Source organism: Gigantopelta aegis, chromosome 3 (genome assembly GCF_016097555.1).
Source record: "Gigantopelta aegis isolate Gae_Host chromosome 3, Gae_host_genome, whole genome shotgun sequence".
Classification (NCBI taxonomy): domain Eukaryota; kingdom Metazoa; phylum Mollusca; class Gastropoda; order Neomphalida; family Peltospiridae; genus Gigantopelta; species Gigantopelta aegis.
The window spans coordinates 30,266,835-30,292,192 of NC_054701.1; the positions used below are offsets into that span (position 1 = coordinate 30,266,835).

The 25,358-nt window shown below is 34.7% G+C and overlaps 2 protein-coding genes across 7 annotated transcripts in view; one reads left to right on the top strand and one right to left on the bottom strand.

The window, feature by feature from the left end:
- Positions 1-6,745: 6,745 nt before the first annotated feature.
- LOC121368593 (EMILIN-2-like) lies at positions 6,746-9,871 on the top strand. The gene is made up of 3 exons (XM_041493332.1): positions 6,746-6,837; positions 7,994-8,172; positions 9,426-9,871. The coding sequence occupies exons 1-3, from the start codon at positions 6,746-6,748 to the stop codon at positions 9,869-9,871; spliced, it is 717 nt and encodes a 238-aa protein (XP_041349266.1).
- An 8,004-nt stretch (positions 9,872-17,875) lies between these two features.
- LOC121367863 (neurofibromin-like) overlaps positions 17,876-25,358 on the bottom strand; it is a 103,554-nt gene continuing 96,071 nt past the window's right edge. For 5 of the 6 annotated variants that reach the window (XM_041492291.1, XM_041492292.1, XM_041492289.1 and 2 more), the window contains 4 exons: positions 24,870-25,109; positions 22,919-23,019; positions 21,077-21,263; positions 17,876-20,320 (listed from right to left, as the gene is read on the bottom strand). In XM_041492291.1, coding sequence (XP_041348225.1) covers positions 19,976-20,320; positions 21,077-21,263; positions 22,919-23,019; positions 24,870-25,109 — 873 coding nt within the window. In that variant the 3' untranslated portion in view covers positions 17,876-19,975. Of the gene's footprint in view, positions 20,321-20,763; positions 20,868-21,076; positions 21,264-22,918; positions 23,020-24,869; positions 25,110-25,358 lie in introns of all 6 variants that reach the window. The other variant, XR_005957440.1, reaches the window with a different exon arrangement.

Here is a 25,358-nt window from a genome sequence, read left to right on the forward strand (position 1 = left end):
TTACAAGATGCAAAGACTAAACCTGCCGAATCGAAACATTGCAATAGGCCGCCTCCAATTAGGTGAATCGCAGTCAGCAGTCGCACGCCACATGAACGTCCATCAGAGCACCATTTCACGTCTCTGGGACAGGTACCAGCAGATTCAATCAGCTGAAGACCAGCCCAGAAGTGGAAGACCTCGCATAACAACTGCAGCACAATATCGCTGCATCCGGATTCTGCACTTGCGTCACCGAACTGCCACAGCAACGAACACTGCTGGACGCATACCTGGTTTGAGAAGGGTGTCTGCACAAACCATTCGGAACCGACTTTGAGAAGCTGCTTTACGGGCTAGGAGACCGTATGTTGGCCCCGTCCTGCGACGTCAACATCGACATTTACGTGTTCGCTGGTGCAGGAATGTACACGGGAAACTGACGACGAGTATGGTTCAGCGACGAGTCACGTTTCCTTCTACAGCGACGTGATGGACGACAACGTGTTTACAGACACCGCAATGAAAGTTTTGCAAACACTTACGTCGCCCAAGTTGACAGATTCGGTGGAGGGAGTGTCATGATGTGGGGAGCCATCTCATACACCGGTAGAAGTGAACTTGTGTTCGTACAAGGCAACCTGACAGCTGTACGCTACCTGGATGAAATTCTTCGCCAGGCGGCATACGGCACGTGTAACAATGGATTTCCTACAGAATGAGAACATTAATGTGCTGCCATGCCCATCAAGATCGCCAGATCTCAACTCCACTGAACATCTATGGAACAAACTGGACAGACGTGTACGCCAGCGTGACCCGGAGCCTCAGACGCTTCCTCAACTGTCACATGCACTGCAGGAAGAATGGGCTAGGATTCCACGTGCCCGGATTCAGAGACTCATTCAGTCTATGCCAAGGAGATGTCGCGCAGTGATTGCTGCTGCTGCTGGTGGTGGCCACACAAGGTACTGAGTTCAGCCCCTTCGTGCGACGCTGTTTGGTGACGAAAAAGTCTCCACTGCCGTCAGTCCATAGCAAGAACATTGTCACATACTCATGTCAAATTTGACTGTGATACGATCATAAATAACGAAATTATGCCACTTTGTATTACAGAGATAATTCCACGAATATTTCGCCTAAGCGTTTCGTTTTTGACAGAGTATATATATATATACTCTGTCAAAAACGAAACCAATGTTTTGCACATAAATATAGAACGGTTTTGGGATGTTTGTTTTGTTTTTAAACCACTTTTCCTTTCTACGTAAAATAAAAATAAAATTATTGATAACAAAATAATAATAATTTTTAAAAAACCCACCTTAAACTTTTATTGTTAAGACGAGGTATAGATTATTATTGTAGGTTTGATAAAATGCAATTTCACTTCTCGTTATTTCCGTGCTTATATCCAATTAAGCTTCAAGCACGCTGTCCCTCTTCTGTATTGGATTTCAAAACCTCATAAGAATCCACACGAGGAAATATACATCGTGGGGTCCAGCAAATGCATGTCTCGAAGACTGATCAGTATCCTGGTCACTATAAAGGATGGCCTTATTAGGTATTGTCAAAACGTCTTCGAGACATGTGATATTAATTATATGTGGCTTCTCGAGAATTCCAAACATTTATTTGAAACCTTTCACTCTCAATCCAGATCAAAGTTCACTATATATTAAAACATTTATATTAAAATATTACGACGCATCACTGACCAAAATGATGATTGGTGCTATTACATATTTTGAATTTTTTATAATTCTTTAATTTTATTTGTGTATTGGCATACAAACATATATACACGTACTTATATAAAGAGTTTACAAAACAATAATAATTATATGTTACCAGCAGTATACAAGATACAACAACAAAGGCAAAACAGGCATGCATTATTATACTAGTACATAGTTAATATATTATATAATTAATATATTAGAGAGTTACAAAAGAGAAAAACTCGGTAGTCTCACTGTCTCACAGACTTTGACCCCTGCGTGTGCTGTAACCTCACCGTGGTGCAGGGGTGTAACATTCTCTTTGAGAATGGCCAATACAACACAAATTGAAATTTTGAGTAAAAGTCAGTATCTATCTGTGATATTTGTATTTTTGCACAGGTCTTTACACTGTTTTTATTTAAATCTTGAATTTTTATATTGATGTTGATCATCACCTTATTTGTTTGCATTACCATAGTTTGACACCCAATAGCCGATGTATTTTTCGTGCTGGGGTGTCGTTAAACATTCATTCATTCATTCATTCATTCATTCATTCACTGACTTTGATTAACACGAAAAGAAATCAGGTAAATAAAACTGAATAGCTATTTAAAACTAATGAAATCTAAAAATATACACTTACAGTGATTCTAATTTTTTAGATGTTCGTCCCCTTGCAAATTTATTTTTGAAACAAGTTTCTCAGTAATATAATACTCTTTAACCAAGACTAATACTTGCATCAACAAAGGAACATTGCTCGATAGTCAAGAGTTATAAATGGAACGCTTTGTGATCAAAGCTAAATGGTTTAATAACATCTGCCCTCTGTGTATACCAAACATTATCAACTGATCGTCTACAAATACACGGAATCTTGTCTTAAAAATCAATTTTTCCAAATCCTTCCAAATCAGTTTTACATTTGGACATCTTACGAATAAATGGTCTACAGTTTCTTCATCAAGTCTACAAAAAGTACATAATGCATCATCGCGTAATCCAGTTTTATACAAATAGCTATTTATGGCCGTTATTGTATGAATAATTTTATACTGAATATTAATTAGAGATAATTGTTTGGTACACAGTCTGGGTGTTACGTATACATGTTTCCATATCAGAGAGTAGTTTTCCAAAATTGTGGACCAGCGTTTGAACTTGTGCATACTTTTTCATTTCTTTTGGTGAAACTTGCACATGTATTATCTTTTCATCGTTTTCGATGAAGTGACAGACTTGACAGCTGCAGTGACAGTACTCATGACGGGTGCAACTATTGGGACAATATATGCTCAACTTTCGTTAACACCAGATATCACTGTCATGACAGTGATTCAGGAGTGCATGTCACCACAGCTGTACTTATCCATATGAGCTCTGTACGATGCTAATTTTGAGTTAGTAAACTAATGGGAGTGGCAGTCCTCTGTGGCGGTGCAAGAGGGATGAAATATCCAGTAAAGGATCTCTTCGGGAGTGGCTATCCTACAGACAAGACTCTAGATAGAGGTTCATGGAATCGACCACTATTTTCACAACAGCCTATTCGAGTCTTCTCTGTGCAGATACGGCCCTGGTCATGTATTACGGTTTTGTCGTTCACATTCTGGACATGTGAATCAAAGTGAAATGACGATATCTGACACACGTGGCTCCTTTTATACTAGTACTCTTTTGATGACTTTCCGTCCCGCACCACTCTGTTGTTGTTGTTGTTCTTCCTGTTTCCGTTTCAAATCGGCTTTGACTTGCTTCACTTGACTTGACTTGCTTCACCATCTGTTGTGTGGATGAGACCATGCATCCGAGGATTTGTCATCTTTTTTCCTTTTTTTTCAAGTGGGATCGTAGAGTTCTAGACACTGGACCACAGTGACCATATTTCCACTTGATCCGTGGAATCCACGATTTCACCTGGTTCACGAGCAGTATCCGTTTCATCCACGTTTCGATTCAAGTTCTTTCGACATTTTGTCATGGGTCTTTCAGCACTTTTGCAGACCATGACGTCGTCTTCGTCACTGCTACCACTGATGCTGCTACTTCGCATGCTGTCCATTCTCAAATATCCCGATACCATTTGGAGCGTACCTCGTTTTCTCTACAGTGGTCGACTGATAAATGACGCAGATTTCTCAATCTAAGGTGTTCATACACAATACACGGACATGTCCGAACACGTTCGGGGTTTTTCCCATGATGTCATCTCTAGCATGTCTATATACATCTGATTGGACAAGATTTGTTTGACACTTCCTTTCCAAGGCCTTCTGTAGTGATTCTCGAATATCAGGACACAACACTGTCAACAGTATGGAAGCCTAAAATTGATGTGACATCTCCCTACGAATGAATGACTGACTGACTGACTGACAGACTGACTGACTGACTGACTGACTGACAGACTAATTGACTGACTAACTGACTGACTGACAGATTGACTGACTGACTGAATGTTTAATGACATCCCAGCTCAAAAACACATTGGCTATTAAGTGTTAAACAGTGGTAAAACAATGCATGAACTGATGATCAACATCAGTATAAAATTTACAAAATACAAAGTATAAATATCACAAGTATATTAAAAGTTCGAGTATATGCATATCACAGATAAGTATATTATATTATGTATAACCATTAACGCACTGTCCTTGATTGACATCCCAGATAGCCAATATATCTACCTAGGACAGTGTGCCGGAACTGTTAGTATTATAAGCATGTAAATCAAGCTGAAATAAAATGAAACGTGAAAATCAAGTTGAAATGAAAATAAATGAAACGTGGAAATCAAGTTGAAATGAAATAAAACGAAACGTGAAAATCAAGTTGAAATGAAATAAAACGAAACGTGAAAAATCAAGTTGAAATGAAATAAAACGAAGCGTGAAAATCAAGTTGAAATGAAATAAAACGAAACGTGGGGATGAATGGGAAGGTCATAAATAAATCCTTTTTAGGGAAAATACTAAAATATTTCGTGCACGATCATTTAGTTATGTTTGTTTGTTTGTTTTTTGTACTTGTTTATTGCTTCCTACTATATTATATATGTAATCAATACAGTTTGCACATATGTAACTAAATTTTTAAACAACAAATATTGTCACATTTTTCACCAATGGCAGGACTTGTGGTATTAACGGCTCTATCAAAAGATAGGTGCACCTTGCAGAGAGAGAGAGAGAGAGAGAGAGAGAGAGAGAGAGAGAGAGAGAGAGAGAGAGAGAGAGAGAGAGAGAGAGAGAGAGAGAGAGACACACACACACACATACACAGACAGACAGAGAGGTGAGGGGGGGGGGGGAGAGAATGAATATAAAGAAATAGGAAGAGAAAGGAAGTGAAGGAGTGAGGGAAATAAGAGTTTAATTGATTGGTTAATAAAATACTGTACCACTTGAGGAAAAAATGACCCCATTAAGGAGAACCAAGTTTGTAGAAGTGTACTGGCCAAACAGAGAATCCCCAATAGCAACATTTTCCATCTTGGTAATTCCTTAATTTTGAAACCACTTTCTTTATTTTTTCCTGTCTGCAGCGTTTTGTCATGAATAAGCGACGATCTGTCTTCTAAATCATTTTCACTAATTATTGGAGATTTATTTTTGCCTGAATCAGTTCCATTTATCATTGGAGATTTGCCATTTTCTAAGTAAGTTGTTCTCGTTAATGGAGATTCCTCTTCTTTTAAATAATTTCCACTCATCTCTGGAGATGTGTCTTTTTCTAAAGCAGTTTCATTCGTCAATGAAGATTTCTCTTCTCCTAAATCAATTCCACTCATCTCTGGAAATGTGTCTGTTTCTAAAGCAGTTTCATTCGTCAGTGAAGATTTCTCTTCGCCTAAATCAATTTCACTTATCTCTGGAGATGTGTCTGTTTCTAAAGCAGTTTCATTCGTCATTGAAGATTTATCTTCTACTAAATTATTTTCACAAATCACTGGAAATGTGTCTTTTTCTAAAGCAGTTTTTTTCGTCATTGAAGATTTATCTTCTCCTAAATCAATTCCACAAATCACTGGAGATGTGTCTTTTCGTAATTTGTTTCACTCATCGTTGTAAACATCATATAGCTGTAACGGCATTTATATAGCTAACTAACTGTGATGTTAGTCGTTACTTTCGTTGAATGCAAATGATACTAGTGTACATAAACATGTACATAGACGTGTACATAGAATATGTAATATGCATTACGTTATTGACAGCTGTTGTAATATCTACATTAAAAAAGCTACTAAAAATGTCATATTTTTTTTTATTCCTGGTCTCTCTAAACACATTTCTATCCAGCATAATAGGTAGATATCTAGTTTTACGTGCTCATATACGACTAGGGTTTCGAACACGCGTATTCAGCATACAAATCCGCTCCACTCTTCTTATAAATTATAATACACACTTTCACTTATAGTCCAGCGGATATGTGACAAAATTATGATAAAAGCATGCAACTTTGCGTAATGCTAGGACATACCCTAGAGACAAAAATTAGATATGAGGACGTCATATCTTTTCTCTTTTTTTCTTTTGTTAAAAAAATTAATTCAATATTTCAGCAGTTAAAAGAACGAGGTGTAATTAATTGACCACTATTATAACTTATTTCAAATCACAATCGAGATGTACATTTCACGTGCGACCTAATTCATCATATAGAAAATTTAATACTGCAGGGTAATACAACATACACGGGCAATGAGAGAGCTGTAGTATCTGGCTTCTTAATCTTAAGTGTACGGGACGGGGGGAGGGGGGGGGGGGGGGGGGAGCAGTCCTGAAGCAAATCCTCAAATTCGAGTAAAAAAGATAGAAAACGTCGAGCAAAATGAGCTGGCCTGAACACTTTTCACCATGTATTTCCATTATTCTACCCAAAATATTAGTTGTAATCCATGTAAATATGTGTGGCGATTCGTTTACAACCCTATATGACTGTTTGGCAGTAATGCTAATATAAATAAATGTTGTAATCCAGATTCGGAAACTTTTGTTTAATTCGGGTCACCCACCCCTAAAAAAATGGGAGCTCGTACGCCTATGCCTGGCTTGGACACATCTAGGAATTCGATAAATCTGGCTAGGACAGACGTGCTTGAACCTTCACAGTGGATGTAAACACGTGTCAAAGGATTGACTGATTGATTTAGCGTTAGTAAATATCGCCCATCGCAACTTAAAGGGACATTCCTGAGTTTGCTGCATTGTAAGGTGTTTCCGACTAATAAAATATTTCTACGATTAAACTTACATATTAAAGATATTTTCTTATTTAGAATATCAGTGTCTGTATATTCAATGTGTTTCGGGTCGTCTTAATATTTGTAAGAAGCCCAAACGGGATTTTGTCTTCAAATAATTTCGTACGTATGAAAAAAACATATCTTAGGAAATAAAATGAAATTGAACCTAGTACAGATATTAGAACGATCAGAAACACGTTTTATATACAACCACTAATATTTTATGCAGAAAAATATATTTGATATGTAATTACAGTCGTTAAAAAGTCTCTGTTAAACATTGCAGCAAACTCAGAAATGTCCCTTTAAGCAAGCTCGCATCGACCTACTATATGTAAGTCTCCAGAGGCGGATCTAGGGGGACTCAGGGGCCCGCCCACCTAAATTTTGCGACAGTTATAATGTTATTATTTTTCATTGTTTACGATCCCCTTTCAAACCTCCCCCAAAGTTCCCTGGGCATTCCGCCTCATGTCTCATTGGGGCACCCCTAAATGGATTTTCTGGATCCGCCACTGGTCTCCACTTAACTATTAAAAAAAAGTGCACTGCGATATTGTTACATTAAAAGGCTTTGAATTAGGTTCGGTTTGGGTTGTGAAGTTCTTGGGTGGCTATAAACTATGATATGCTTACAACCACCGACGACAACTGTCTAGTTTCAACAAAAGGATCTCTCCCCGTAAGATACTGTAGGCCTAAATGGCTAAATTATTATTCAAAGATGATATAATTATATAAACGTATTTTATTTCAAATATTAATTTAACTTGCACTATTGCGCTCATGGTCGGTTCAATATGACACACTCTGAATCAATCACAAGCGTTCGCGGGATCTTGTCTTCTTGAACGTGCAACTGATAAGACAGATAACTGTTCCTCCCCAGCTGTTGTTTCAAAGTCATCGATAACCAAATAAAACTCATATCAAACTCGGTATTTTTTCTTCACCATTTGTATTGGTGGCTTCTAAGAAAACAAACTGTAATGATGATGATGTTTGGGTTATTAATGTTTGTTTTTAGTTTCTTTCTCACTTGTAATTCTCAGTCTAACCCTGAAGACTTTGCCACAAAACAAGACCTGGCGAGGTTAGAAACCAGAATTCAGTCGTTGGAAACCAGTAAACGCAATTTGGAAATAGAGGTTCAATCGCTGAAAGCCAGCAACTTGTATCTGGAAGCACAGCTGAAAACAAAACAAGGTTTGCTTATTTAGATACTTATTACAATAACAGAAAATACATACATGGTTTCTTCAGTTCTTAATTAACTATTAGTATTCCAGTGCAGTTTTCCGACGCCATATAGCCATAAATAAAATGTGTTGAGTGCGTCGTTAAATAGAACATTTCCAGTGCAATTTCAGACAGAAGTAATTTAATACCATGACATATGGTTAAACTGAGCAATATATTTAAATTGTTTATGTTATCATTTCAAAGTTAGAGAAACACAGACCTTTTAAACATTCTATCCTAGCGTTAAAAATAACAACAACAAAAAAGAGTTTAGTATGCACAATTATATATAGTAATTGTGGTACATGCATACAAAATAAAAGTCAGTTAGTGTCATACTGTAGTTTTAAAATAATAATGATGATGATGATGATGATTAAGATGATGATGATGATGATAAAGCTAGTGTACCCTTAAACGACAAAACGAAGAACTAGTGTAGCAAAATCATACCTATCGATACAAGATATATTTTATTAAAGTCACACATCCTAGTTTCGACCTGTGGAAATGGATTCTAAGCTTGGTTAATCTCAAAACTTGAAAGGCATTTGGATAAAGTTACAATAGAGTAAAACAAGAGTCTGTAACGCTGAAACGGGGAAATACACTTAAAAATAGACTAGAGTTCGTATCCATAACCTTTATTTCTCAGAGATACGTACATGTTTAAAGCAAAAACAAAATGCATTTCGTGGCATTAAAAACATCAAGACGACCAGAAACACCCAAGTTATACGGAAATGGATAATCTAAACAACATAAGCTAAGTAATGTCTGATTTCAGTTATTAAAAAAAAAACCGACTCTAATAGTGAAAGATACGTCGTAATGTTTAAAAACTAGGGTCTGTCACTTTTAAATGCATACTGTCACGGATTTAAGGACCTTATTTCTCTAAAAATGGATAATAAATAAAAATTACATTAATTGTTGGAAACCAAATCTAGCTATCGCATCACCTTAACTGAACCATGATGGAGTGAAATCGTCAAGTTTAGTTTTTGAATTATGGACCATTGCCATAATTCAATTATTTTTACAAAATGTCATTAATAAATGGAGTATGGTGGTTATGAAGATGGTTGAATAAAGTACATTTAGGGACAAATCAAATTATATTTGTTCAGGTAATACTTTGTTAGACCATTAAATAGGTCAGTGGTCTGTGACAATATGCCTTTAAAATGTATAGTTTACTTCTTTCTTTTTTTCAGATCTCACACCTCCGATTAGTTTCAGAGCTGGATTTTCAAATGATCCATCTCCAGTAAAATACAGCAACGGCCAGATTGTAGTCTTCGATAAAATTTACCTCAACGACGGCAACGCGTACACCGCGCACTCGGGAATGTTTCGCGCACCAGTTTCTGGACTATACATATTTACACTGCATGTTTTGCCTTCTTCTGGAGCGATGTCGTTTATAATAGTACAAGACAACAAGTCGGTAGCACACATGGAAGGTACGGCATCCGGCGGAACAGAAAGCATGCAGATAGCTGTACACGTCCACAAAAACCAAGATGTGTGGATTTCGAAGATCTGGGGTGACGGAGATACATTACGTGGTCAAATGTTGTCGACGTTCAGCGGCTTTCTGCTTAGAATCGACGACGACAAGTCTCATAATTCAAACGGGGGATCAATCGTCGTGGGATAAATCTGTAGTAGCAACGTATTCAATCAAACCGAAATTTAGATCTTAATGTCCATTCCTACACATGTATCTGAACAAATCCAACGTCATTCCGTGTCCAGTTAACCAGTTAAACCAACCAACCAAACCACCGGTGGCATATATCTGTCAGCAGCTTCATACATTTTGTATGACGAATTATCACCTACACAAAAAATGACGCTGGCTCATGTCAGATCTTCTAAAGGAAACAGCAGAAGATCTTACTTCAGACATTTAAACTTAAGTTTCCAATAAATTATCGTCGTGCAACAGTGTATCATAGCCCGAGTACTATATGGACGTTTGCATATAAAATCTGTTCAGGAAGGCCAATTAGAATAAAAGTTTATATATTATTTTGTTATACTTTTCTCCCCACCCCCTTTTTTAAAAGATCGTTCACATACATTTGTTGTATTTTTTCAGTTTTCTTCAAATGTGGGTAGGCCTATGAACTAAATGGAGTTCGTTTATCGCTTTATAATAAAAATTAAAACGTGTTTCAGTGTAGAATCTGAATTGATTACAAATTATAACGACAAAACTGTTATCGACGATCAAAACCGTATATATCTGCACAATACAGTAGACTGGTTTCGCTCACTGAAAACAATTAAGACATATAAGATTACCATATTGTTTAGTATGGCATTTTATCCCCACTCCTCATCACTTGATGATGACCAAGATATGCATTGGGTATGTCCATTCTGCAACTTCGCTGCTAGGTTGTATGTCCATGGCACATTTTTTACTGGGAGGGTGGAGGGGAGAAAAACAAAACTAATAATAATAATAATAATAATAATAATAATAATGTACTAGTTCATTACGAAAATGAACCCATTTCACGAATGTCTGGAACATTGAAAAGGCTGGTGTGACAAAAGGAAATTGGCTGTCTGGCTGAAGGATCTTTGAACGCAAAATGCAACCTGACTGCTCAGACAACCAATGCATGTACGCTCGTATGTACGATATGAAACAGGATAACAGACACAAACGTCACAGTCGACAGTGGTTTATTTCAACATCACTTTGACGCACTTTCACAACTGACTGATAACAATGTCATGACCATATGGCAATATAATTATGCACCAAGAAACATGGAAGATGGCATATGTAGCAATGTGTAGTATAACAATGAATAGTTACACTGCTGCTGTCAACACTCGTTCTGTCATACCTTTCATGATTAAAACAGAAAATACCAATGGAAATAATATGGTCACGAGAAAAATGTAACCTGCCATAATGTAAGTTACACAAACGATCACTTATAGTTAGGAGCATATTAATGTGGCTTGGGGTATTCAAATTTCTAAATGTATGTTTTTAAAAGTCTACCAATTAAACAAAATAGTAGCCGATTCCATGAATCTCTACCTACTGGGGAGGACTACATACCTGCAATGATCTGCTTTGTCAAGTTTTTGACCTCTACAATTTAAACCTTATTCTTTTTTGACTGCTGCACAGTCCCTCCCCAGTTATTTAGGCTAGGTGACACGTGTCTGATTCGATTAAAAAATGGTTTTAAATACTACCAAAGAAACTACAGAAAAGCAATCATGTATTCTATAAATTAATTCTATTTTAGAAACTTTTTGGATTCTACAACTTTTACTAATGATTACAGTATTTCTTTTCTATTAAGAAGAATAAAAATCCCACAACTTCAAGTAAATTATATAAATATTAAAAAGTAGTTTGTTTTATTTAACGACGCCGCTAGAGCACATTGATTTTTTATCTTATCATCGGCTATTGGACGTCAAACATATGGTCATTCTGACACTGTTTTTAGAGGAAACCCGCTGTCGCCACATAGGCTACTCTTTTTACGACAGGCAGCAAGGGATCTTTTATTTGCGCTTCCCACAGGCAGGATAGCACAAACCATGGCCTTTGTTGAACCAGTTATGGATCACTGGTCGGTGCAAGTGGTTTACACCTACCCATTGAGCCTTGCGGAGCACTCACTCAGGGTTTGGAGTCGGTATCTCGATTAAAAATCCCATGCCTCGACTGGGATCCGAACCCAGTACCTACCAGCCTGTAGACCGATGGCCTGCCATGACGCCACCGAGGCCGGTTATATATAAATATTATTCTAAAAAACATCATGTAAATTTTACCTTATTTACCTAAATTTCAATCCCTAAAAAAACTTTATTCCAAATATAATATTAACTGATTTTATAGATATAAATGTAAAGACATATTAAATTTTGTTTTTTTTATAAAACATGTGATAGTGAAGTACATAATTTTTTACAAATTTAAAATGTATACTGTCAAATAAATTTAGGGCCGAATTTACAAAGCCTGTTCACATGTAACTACATACATTTACAATGCTTAAACACCCGTGTTTAAGAAAAAAACAGGCTTCGTAAATTTGGTCCTATAACAAATTATGTGTGGCCTAGCCCTATCTTTCCATTTCAATTTGTTAATTGTCAAACACAGACGCGTTAATAAGACTGGCATGACATCACTAAGTTTGAAAGCAGCAGAATAACACAGTATGACAAACTTAACTACTTTGAACAACAGTATGTACAAACATATGAGTTAACACTGCAAGGAGTGTGTGCCAGTTACAACTCCGTTTGAGCACAAATATACATAACAACGGGTGAATCATCACAATGATCAAATGATGACAACATCAGTTACAGCATCATTTACAACATAGTTATGTTAACAAAACACATCACACAAAAACAATGAGATCTACTGTTTGGAACACCTAATCATCTGCTAACTTAAACAATATCTACTAATGAACAGAATTGTATCTACTAATCAAGAAAAATTATATATCTACGAATGAATAGAGTATCTACTAATCAAGAAAAATTATATATCTACGAATGAATAGAGTATCTACTAATCAAGAAAAATGATACCTACTAATGAACAGAATTATATCTCCTAATCAAGAAAAATTATATATCTACGAATGAATAGAGTATCTACTAATCAAGAAAAATGATACCTACTAATGAACAGAATTATATCTCCTAATCAAGAAAAATTATATATCTACGAATGAATAGAGTATCTACTAATCAAGAAAAATTATACCTACTAATGAACAGAATAATATTTACCAATCAACAGAATAATATCTACTAAACAACAGAATAATATCTTCTAAACAACAAATTTTCAAATTACACACTGCACCAGCTGACAAGAGAATGTCCCTTGCATGCTATCCTTTCCACTTGTTCATTAGAATATAAAAACAAACAAAAAATTTGTTTCTATCAAGTGTGAAAAGAAGATCAGTCAAGAGAAAATAGTACATTTTTAAAATCAGATTTGTAGCAATAATCTAAATATTTATGACTAGAAAACATAAAAATATTTCCACAATACAAATATTCACTACACAAACATTTCATCATACTACAATATTTACTGTATTCAAAATGTTTTTGATTTAAAGACTTCGTCACTTAAAGAACCATTTATTTATTTATTTAGTTTGTTCTTTTTTTCATTTGAATTTTTCTTTTAAATTTTAACTATGAATTTCCACATACCACTTGTAGATTTCTTTTATAAGGGAAGATTGGTTATGCAGAATCTTGTTATTTTTGTTTTGTTTATGGTATATGTACAAACATATATATTTAAAATTTGTTGGAAATGTTTTAGTCAATTGGAAATTGTTGGAAATTTGTGTATAGGTGTCCAAAAAGTTTCATAATTAAAACATGCAGCTTTATAAATTTAGACTATTCAAGGCCTTATACGCGTGAAATCTGTGTATGTATGTACATACACACATACATACATACGTATGTGTGTGCATGCATGTGTGTGTGCTGTATGTGTATGTGTTCATAATGAGGTCATGTATTTAAATAAATTTTGTTTGTACTTGCAAATGATTAAAAACATATTTATGCTAACATCAAAAGAAATTACACCCCCCATTCCATTTAATATTTCGTGAACAGTCCTAACATTAAATAAAATACATATGGAACTTGAATAACATAATACAGGGTTACATGTAAGAATTGGACAGAAAAATACAAAGCACCACTTGCTTGTGACAAAAGCATTTTATCATCATTTTACAAACCAAGACAGTTATGAATCATATACTTTTATAATGTACTACATTTGTTACACATTACTAATACGACTCTACACACATAGCAATGAAACAACATTCAAGAAAACATATTCAGAAAAAGCATTTTAGATAAAAACAACCATAATCTGTAGATGAGCATCATGTAAACCCTACATTTAAAAAAACTAGATTTTAATATCGCTAGTAAGTTGGAACATTTATAGTTGTGATTTACAGTGGAATATAACAAATACTTGGTAAACATCATTCTGTGGTTTCAACAAATTTTAGCATGAATAAAGAAAAGAAATTTTTTAAAAACTGGAAAGACAAAGGGTGATAACAGTACGTTTTTAACATCTGTGCAACCATCACTACAACTGTATTACTGCATCTGAACTTGAATGCTTAAGTTCAAGTACAGGTTTCAGGATATTACAATGAATTATGTAAGTTTCAGCGTCTATTAATTCTATTCACCTGTAGCTGAACCTCTATAGTTGGAATGTAATACTACATGTTAATCCATACCTGTGACATCACACTATTGTTCTGTCTGTAGATTATTTTTCAAGAATCTACAGATGTGAACACAATTTGAACATTTTGTGCGATTAGTCAGGGATTCGAACCCACAACTGTCAAAAATTTATACATTGTAAACAAATACAGTACTGTCAGGTTTGTGTCCAAAAGGTCCGATCATTTTGGGTCATTAGTTTTATAAATACTCCTTGCCATTTTAACCAACTTTTTCATCAAAAATATAAAACAGTAGTTAATTTGGCAGTCATGTTAAAACAAATTAATGTTTAAAGCTGGAGAATACACTTGAAAGTGTAGATTTGTAAAAAAAAAAAAAAAAAAAAAAAAAAAAACTTAGCATTACAGAGCTAGTGAATTATTTTTTCATTAATCCACACTTCCTTGTACATTCTCCACTACTGATTTACTAGTGTAAGTACTTCAATACATAGCACACATCATTATTTCTATAAATTTTGGCAAAAAATGTAGCTTTAAGTAAATTATTGGTCCAAAATACACTAGTGTAGGATGGAAATAGATAATGAATAAACAAGATTATTTGAAGAACAATTAAAATGCCATTTAAAACAACAACAAAAAAAAAAAATTGGCAAAGGGAAGTAACTCTGTCATGAAATTCGCAAGATTTTAATGTTATATATTGAAACTTTTAAACATCATTTGGATTTACTTTAATAATTTAACAGGCCCTTTTTTGATGATATAACAACAACAAATTAGAACTCTTGCTCATGAGTCATAGTCTCAGAAGCAAACAACAACTAATTAATCAATATTACAAATACATGTACATCAAACATAAAATAATTTCTTAAGCTTAAGACACAAACGTTAAAAAATTGCACATCATAAGCAAAATATCTAACGATACCTTTAATTACTCATTTACATTAAGACAAAAAAAATTCACATTACACCAATAAACAAAATGTAGTTACTTTCAAAATGATATTAATGCATGTATTTCTTAAATAACACTGGTACATGGCTTTTTAAAAATAATTATCCATAATATAATGAAATATATGATTCTGTGAATGAAAACGAAACAAAATCACAAGTTTAATATTCCACACAGCACCAAACATCACTAATGTTTTAAAGAAAACACAACTAATATCAACTGATGTCAGGAGTACGACTGTTACAACAGAGTTTATTAAGTTCACTGTAACATAATAATGTGACATAACAATAGCTTCAAGATATTTAAAGCGAGGATATAAAAAGAAAAGTCTATCTTCATCCTCTGTACTACAGAAGATGGACAAATATGAAATCTTGCCTACTTTAGATCATTAATAACAGATTTCCATTAAGCGAACATAAAATATTACAAAATCTATCGTCATCCTCTGTACTACAGAAGATGGACAAATATGAAATCTTGCCTACTTTAGATCATTAATAACAGATTCCATTAAGTGAACATAAAATATTACAAAATCTATCGTCATCCTCTGTACTACAGAAGATGGACAAATATGAAATCTTGCCTACTTTAGATCATTAATAACAGATTCCATTAAGCGAACATAAAATATTACAAAATCTATCGTCATCCTCTGTACAACAGAAGTTGGACAAATATGAAATCTTGCCTACTTTAGACCATTCTTAATAACAGATTCCATTAAGCGAACATAAAATATTACAAAAATCTATCTTCATCCTCTGTACAACAGAAGTTAGACAACTATTAAACCTTGCCTAATTTAGACCATTCTTAAAAAAGGTTTGGTTTACTGTAAGTTAACCTAACCTGCAGTGCCTGCACAAGGATAAATGGTGTCCAAAACAAGCAAAAAATGATGCTAATGTTCACAAAGGATTTGCTTTGTTTTACATGTGAATGCTTGGTTCAAAGGCAGCACAAGAGCAAGTCAAGCAAGCGTTGTCCACCCAATAAAAACATTTAATAAATGGATGTTAATACTAAACACTTTACTATTTTATATTCCCAACAGTCTGGCATCCTTAGAGACCATCTAAGATAGCACTAGCCCTGCTTATACATCATTTATGTGATAGGTCTGTGAATGTGTATGAAAAAATACAGAAAGAAAATAAATTATAACTATAGATGTAAGGACTTTTATGTCTGTCGTATTAGAGGAAACTATATTTCAGTTATTGTTGGTTTTTATATATATAAGACTACTGTTACTGAAATATTCAGATTAGAAACAAACAACTTCAAAATATTTTAAGTGAACAAACAAGCAAGTTCCCAAAACATTTCTTTACTTAAAGTAAGGGTACCAAAGATGCAGTACATATAATGTCTTCATATGGTACCTTTTATATAGATATGCATATCATCATGCTTCAAGTGTATTCTTCTTTATCATAGTATTTGTCTAAACTGTATAGTCAATATTCAAAAACAATTTATAATGCAGCTTTTTGAATTCTCATTTCAACACTTGATATTAGTTTACAAAATTAGTTTACAAAAAATTAAGGTTAATAAAGTCTTACATTTCTGAATAATACATTTGTGATACTGAAGTAAAAAAAACTATTCTAAATTCAACTTATTCAAATTCAACTTATTCATGTGACAAAATAAAAAAAACCTAAACACAGACAACAAAGTTAAAGATAATACAATTTTCACAATAAGGAATCGACTATAAAGAAACAAAATCTGCTTTGCTTTACTTTTTTGTTTCGAAAACCAAATATCACGATTACACAAATGAAATTAAAGTGGTAAAGTACAGGTACATCAGAACATTTTCACATCACAATCAAATATCACATTACCCTGCTGAAATACTAGTGTTATAGTAATAAATATAATGGGTCAAATTTACAAAGCGTTTGTCTTACATGCGTGTAACTACATATGTTTACAATGCTTAAAACACCTGTGTGTGTCTTACATGCGTGTAACTACATATGTTTACAATGCTTAAAACACCTGCGTGTGTCTTATATGCATGTAACTACATATGTTTACAATGCTTAAAACACCTGTTTGTGTCTTACACACGTGTAACTACATATGTTTACAATGCTTAAAACACATGTGTCTTACACACGTGTAACTACATAATAATGTTTACAATGCTTAAAACACCTGCGTTTAAGAAAACAGGCTTCGTAAATTTGCCCCAATATATGCTGATAACCCATTTCTCAATTGAAAAGTTTGTTTTTGTTTAATTAGAGCACATTGATTTATTAATCATTGGCTATTGGATGTCAAACATTGGGTAAATCTGACACGTAGTCATCAGAGGAAGCCCACTACATTTTTTTCTAATGCAGCAAGGGATCTTTTATATGTACTTTCCCACAGACAGGATAGCATCTACCACAGCCTTTGATATACCAGTCGTGGTGCACTGGCTGGAACGAGAAATAGCCTAATAGTCCCACCGATGGGGATCGATCCCAAACCAACCGTGCATAAAGCGAACGCTTTACCACTGGGCTACGTCCCACCCCATTTTCTCAACTGAAAACTTTGTTCTTCATTCTGAGTATCTCAACTGTAAATGATACAGGTGTCACGGGAGGTGCTGGTTACACATTAATTCACTTTTCAACTGGGGGACGGGGTAATGTATAAATACTATAAGAGTTTCGCCTACCAAAAACATTTTTGGAGCACTGTGCTGAACATCCATAGGTGCAACTATAAACCACGTTTTACTGACCTAGGACTTACAGTTTATCGCAAAAGTTGATACTGTTGCCATCGGAAAAGTAATATTTATATCTTATGATTTCACTTCACAAAGGCGAGACAAAAACCTTGTGAGTTGGGTCAGAAGTACACCCTGCAACTCCCCCTCCCCCCACACACTTTTGATTCCTATGAATGATGCCAGCAATGAAACACCACCATCTTAAGAATGAGTCACACGTTTGGTTGCAGCTTCACAGTTCACAAAAGACTAGATATGTCTTATGTTTCAAACAGAAACACAACCTTGGAATTTTACAACCAGACGTCTGGTCTACGATCCAGCACACTAGCTAGCCACAACCCCTGCAAATGCCCACAGCGATTGGCAATGCCATGGAGTTTTTAAATCTCCATAGCACTTTATTTTTGCTGTCGACTATATTCAAAAAAAACTTCCACAGCACATTTTTTTGCCAGATATTTTTCTAAATTGCAGGGGTTGAAACTGGGTTACATGCTTGGTAAGCCCAATTCTGTTTCATTATAAATCCTAATTTAACATTATTTTATTGTAGCAGACTAAATCTGCCCCATCATAAAGTCTTCTATCAGTGACATTTCAGCTGATGTAGGTCAATTGTGGGTCCTCGGTATTTTGATCACTCCCCTCCCCTGGGGTTAAACAATTGCCCTATGCTTCAACTACTTTTGAATAACATATATAGAATTTTAACACTAAAGAATAATCAACAATACAAAATAACAGTCAAGTTTTACAATTTTTCACATACTTTTTAGTATCACTTGAAACTGGGCAACATCTAAAATATACAAAACATAACGGAATCATTTAAACCAATAACATGTGTGTTTGGGTAATCCATATTCAATGATGTGAATAATTATTTATACAACTGTACCAGTGGATAATTTAAATTTTGATTGTAGTTTTATATCTATGAACATGGTAGGCATATTGTGTCTATCAAACAGAGTGTGGACATACTTTATCATCTATCGCAATTCTTTACATTCTGGAAGTAAATTTCCACTTCTATTTCATGTAGCTTTGATATACAGGTCAATGCTGCATTAAAAAATAGTCACAGGTTCGCAAATGTTTTAAAACATGTTATAACAATTCAAAATACAAATAATATGTTGATGAGAAAAAACAAAAAATAAACCCATTCTGTGTGGGCTATACAATGGAAAATGTTTATTCTTTATGATCATAAAATGTTCTCTCATTTTCTTTTAATTAACACAAAAAAGGCCTGCCTTTCAAAACTCAACATAAAGAGAAACACAAAACATAAAGGTTAAAATTCCTCCGACATCCACTTTCTAGAATTCAATGTTTGTAAAATTTGTAAAAGCTAGCTCTAAATTTTTAGAATTTTCCAGAATTCTTCAATAATTCAAAAACTTGTAAAAGCTAGATCTAAATGTTTTGAATTTTCTAGAATTCTTCAACAATTCAAAAACTTGGAAAAGCTAGATCTAAATCTTTCAAGTTTTTCTAGAATTCTTCAATAATTCCAAAACTTGTCAAAGCTAGATCTAAATGTTTAGAATTTTCTAGAATTCTTCAACAATTCAAAAACTTGGAAAAGCTAGATCTAAATCTTTCAAGTTTTTCTAGAATTCTTCAACAATTCCAAAACTTGTCAAAGCTAGATCTAAATGTTTTGAATTTTCTAGAATTCTTCAATATTTTTTAAAACTGGTAAAATCTAGATCTCAACATTCGAATTCTTTCAGCCACTAGTATGGGTAAAAAATCCCGCTATAGTCAGGACTGGTTCTGACACGGTTCCAACTGTTCCAGGGATTTCTTCTTCTCTTTCTGCTTGAAACTACCGGCTCTGTTTTTGGTGGTGATGTTGTTGGCGGACACGTGCCGAATGCGGGCACCGTTTGCACTCTTGTCAACATTGTCTTTGTCTGTGGGAGAGTGCATGCTGCCCACACTCAGGCTCGACATGGAACTCGATAGGTTCAGGTTCGATGAAATGCCAAGACAGCTCGGGTACGGATTGAGAATGTCAAGGTCGTCACCAGGGAGACACGATTCCATGATCATGGCTTTTTCTAAACAGTTCACAAAAAGTTCTGCTGTATCACTACTCCCAGATGACTGCAATGAAAAGATAACATGGAAAAATATGCAAGTAAAAATGGCATGGCTATAATCAGTTGGTAAACAATTTTAAAATTTGACAAAAAAATAAATAAATACAAAGTATTTCTAGAATTAATAAGAAAATAATCTAACCTCTATTATTTCTAATCCAGATGTAAAATTTTGAGCACAACTTTCTAACTGAAGATTAACTTTATTTTAATACATGTAAATAATACTGATAATGATGAATTTAAAATAAAAGAATATTGTTTTAGTAATATATTCTTTATTTGTTTTTAAAAGATATTAGCTTTGTGTAAAATAAATCTGTCAAAATAACATTGTAATGTACTCATATACTATCAAATATACCTCTTGGCAATTTAATAATCTTTAATTTTTAGCAATATATTAGCTTTGATGACATAAATGCCAGAAGATCATTAGGGACCCACATCAAGTAAGACCAAATACATCTTCGCTGGTTATCAAAAACATTTGCTAGTCTTCACCAGGAAAGGTGGGTGATCACTTCCACTCCACTCCACTTCAAACTAACCTGGAAAGTTTTAGGAGAATGACAAATTGATTGCCGTGTAGTAAAATTTTAAATACATTTTATTTGAAACTTCATGTGATTATGTCTAACACCAGTTCAGAATATTAGTCTTCAGCTCGCCTTGAGCTTGTTTATAGCAAAGACTGAGCTATGTTCCTGATATACCTGCCTGCATTAGTCTTGTAAATGTAAACAAATAGATGCCGTACCTTAGTAAATGTTCCTGCGAATCTCCAGAGTCCACCGAAGCCAATACTTTGAAGATACGACAGCTGCTGTTGTGAGGCGTCTTCACAGGCTATCATGTTCTGAATGATGCTCTGTACAGCATTCAGTATAGCCTGGTCGTGACACAGTGACAATACATTGTTGATCTTGGCATCCAGCAAACTGTGACTGTAACACAACAAATGAGGCATGTTAATTCAGGCTATGTTAATACATGTGATGGGAGTAGAATAGAATATTTTATAAATCTTCAAAGGTGACTAAGTCAATTTTCGTATTGCTATGAAGAGAAAAAAAAAGAGATGGAGGAAATTATCCTGAAAAAACAAAAATCACACATAATGACCGTTAATCTACTGACCTTCAAAGCATGACCTTAAATAATACAAATCAGGTGATTTTGAACTCACTTCTGTGAAGAAAAAAAAAAGTTGGTCTTTGGACAAAGTTCCGGAACTGATGCAGGGATGCAGCTGGGTCTTGTTTTTTGTGGGGAGGGGGGGGGGGGGGGGGGGGGTTCATGGACTGCACAGAAAAGGTGGGTATATTTAGGGCTTTTTTTTTATGTCCTCGTCATCTGCCTTGGTACCTTAAATATTTTCCTTTACATTTTTTTTATATAGCCAAGGCAATTTTTATTGCTTGAATTTTGGCTGTAAATATTTTTAAAACAAGCTTGCTATTTATTCAGAACAACAGGACCTGTTATGGAACGAACTTAAAGAAAGCTAATGGTCCAAGCCAGCATATAGACAATTTTGGCTCCAAATGCAGTTTTATGATCTAGCAAGAAAATCCCGGAAAAAATAGACGTCATACAATGGGAAATAATAATAATAATAAAAAAAAAGTTGACATGCGAGGGTCAAAACCAGAATGCAAACAAAACACAATCTCAGGGAGTTCATTATTTTAGAAAGTAAGTGAGTATTAAGCAATACACATCCTCTACAGGGCCCAATACATTTTCATATTCTCTCCTAAGTTCAAGAGCCACAACTTTGTAAAAAATTGTCAAACCTCATGAAGTTTGTTTTGTTTAACGACACCACTAGAGCACATTGATTTATTACTCATCGGCTATTGGATGTCAAACATATGGTCATTTTGACACAGTCATAGAGAGAAACCCGCTAAAAAAAGATTTCCATCCTTTGATATACCAGTCATGGTGCTGGAACGAGAAATAGCCCAATGGGCCCACCGACAGGGAAACCCCATGAAAGGTCTCACTACACAGATCACTTCCGGGTGAGAGTTCATTCATCACGTCCACTGTAGTTCCTAATTGTGACACATGTTAGTGTTCACATATTCACTTCTAGGAAATGGTGAAGCATTAAAACAATATGTATGTTTAATGGTAAGCCTTCTGGCTGTATTTTGCCCATGTTATTTTGTAATATTGTGCATCGACCTTTTGGGACATGGGTATATAGTGAATCGGTTAATGAACCAACTGTTCGGACCAGTACTACTGCCAGATGCGGTCATATAGCAAAAAACTGAGACGGAAATGTTCTCAATTTTGGAGTGAAAATAAATGCTTATATAATGTATGTTCGCAATGGTGTATGTTGTTAGTGCCAACGAGAACCCATTCTATGGGCAATCTTCGCTTGAAGTTGGGCAGTTTAACATGGGTTTCAATGGCAGATGACATCTGTGTAGTGAGACCAAAGTCAACTATGCAGATGGAGACGAAACCTATAGACCCTTCTTGTTAGACTGTTAACCGACTATCAAGAAGCATAATAATTATTGTAACTCATTCAAATAATGACCAGCTAAAAGCCACGAAGAGTAAACAAATATATACTTACATGACAGGAAAGACTTTTGGAAAAACGACAGATGCTTCTGCCAAATACTCATATATTATGCGTGCTTCATTCTCATCAGTTGTGTTACGCACCAAGGTGGCCTTAAAATAAAATATATTATACACATGAAAATACAACAACTTTTTAACACAAAGATCATACTTAAGAAACAATTTCAAAGAGTAAATAACTCTGAAAATACCCATAACTAAAATAGCCGCATGATTTCTGGTTCAGTTCTGGCTGCGGCAAACGTAGTCAAGTAAAAACAATAAATACAATGTTTATGAATAGGGGCATTTCGTTATATACGGTATTTGTTTATGGTAGTGGTGCATTTAAAATCACTCTTGTATGGATTTTTCTTATGCTACCATGGCAGATTCTCCCAGTTGTTACAGAATCTCCCTGTAATTTCTAAAAAAGCATATGCACTATCCATACTGCACAGGAAATTGTCCCTTTGTATACACAGCTTGTATACTGCCTTTAACCGAGCAAAAATAAACAGAAGAACTTTAAGGTCTAATAATAAAAGCTTGATCCACCATACCAAAGATATCCTATTTTATTATAAAGAAACAGATGCTTGATCCAACATAACAAGGATATCCTATTTTATTATAAAGAAGCAGAAGCTTCATGCAACATAACAAGGATATCCTATTTTATTGTAAAGAAACAGATGCTTGATCCACCATACCAAAGATATCCTATTTTATTATAAAGAAGCAGAAGCTTCATCCAACATAACAAGGATATCCTACTTTACTATAAAGAAGCAGAAGCTTCATCCAACATAACAAGGATATCCTACTTTATTGTAAAGAAACAGATGCTTGATCCACCATACCAAAGATATCCTATTTTATTATAAAGAAGCAGAAGCTTCATCCAACATAACAAGGATATCCTACTTTATTGTAAAGAAACAGATGCTTGATCCAACATACCAAAGATATCCTATTTTATTATAAAGAAGCAGAAGCTTCATCCAACATAACAAGGATATCCTACTTTATTGTAAAGAAACAGATGCTTGATCCAACATACCAAAGATATCCTATTTTATTATAAAGAAGCAGAAGCTTGATCCAACATACCAAGGATATCCTACTTTATTGTAAAGAAGCAGAAGCTTCATGCAACATAACAAGGATATCCTATTTTATTATAAAGAAGCAGAAGCTTCATCCAACATAACAAGGATATCCTACTTTATTGTAAAGAAACAGATAATTGATCCACCATACCAAAGATATCCTATTTTATTATAAAGAAGCAGAAGCTTCATCCAACATAACAAGGATATCCTACTTTATTGTAAAGAAACAGATGCTTGATCCAACATACCAAAAATATCCTACTTTATTCTAAAGACATAGAAGCTTAATCCAACATAACAAGGATATCCTATTTTATTATGACAGGTCATGGGCTATTTAGAAGAGTTCAACAGTATCATGAAACAGTGTCCATGAAAACTACACTTAATAAGAGGTGAAGTAAAGTATAAAAAGTAATTTAAGCAATCCATTCAAAGTAATTTACAATTAGCAACAAAACAAAATGGACAACCTTTTTAACCACAACACTAAAAATTGTACACCAGGATCTGGAAACTGCGCACTGTGAGAGGTCGGGTTAAATATAATGAAAAAACCCTATATTGTGAAAACCCTTTAAACTGGATACCAACCAGACCATGTAAAAAGTCCGGTTTTATGGGGTATCTGGTTTAGAAATGTTGTGCTGTATTAATATTTAAAAAGGGACTTTGAAAAACTTCCAGTTGTGAAGGAATTCCAGTTTTAAAATTGTGTAGTGATCTTTGAAACTTGTGTAGTGAATCACAACGTGATACTGAATAAAATGTTTCCTGCAGTTTATATTGTGTCCGATTTTGAGGGCTTTCACTGTAGTCCTATAAAAGAGAAAAACACCATCTCACCAGCACAGTGAGAACGAGGGCCTGTGTTGGATAATCGACGAGAATGTCTGGATCCAGCAGGACGTTGTTCTCGTTTGACACGGAACTGCGGCCACTCCGCGGCACTGGCAGCACCGATGTGTTGGGGTCCATCTTCTTGGTTCCAGGGGTCGGCATGGAGCTACTGCGTGTTTTGCACAGAGGTGGTCGCGCGTTCGGCTCACAGTCAAGGCTTCTCCAAACCTTGGGACTGTTAACCTGCTGCAAAAACCAAGGAGTGAAATCTTTAATGACTGAGGGAATGTTATTCACAGACACTGAAATTAAGGTTAAAAATTGTTTGAAAATCTTTAAAGACATTACAACTAATAGCTAAAATTAAGTTTGTTAAATCTTTTAATTGTAACATTTAATCACTAATAATGCTCAATATATTGCATGTTTGCTTTTGACAAATGAAAAGTGAAATTATGGATAAAGAAATATCCCATGCCACAAAGTTTTCTGTTA

Bases quoted from the DNA above. Each gene is read 5' to 3' on its own strand.
- LOC121368593 (XM_041493332.1), top strand. From the start codon at position 6,746: ATGGGAGCTCGTACGCCTATGCCTGGCTTGGACACATCTAGGAATTCG. The intron at 6,838-7,993 runs GTAAACACGTGT...GTTTGTTTTTAG, and splicing joins CTTGAACCTTCACAGTGGAT to TTTCTTTCTCACTTGTAATT. The intron at 8,173-9,425 runs GTTTGCTTATTT...TCTTTTTTTCAG, and splicing joins ACAGCTGAAAACAAAACAAG to ATCTCACACCTCCGATTAGT.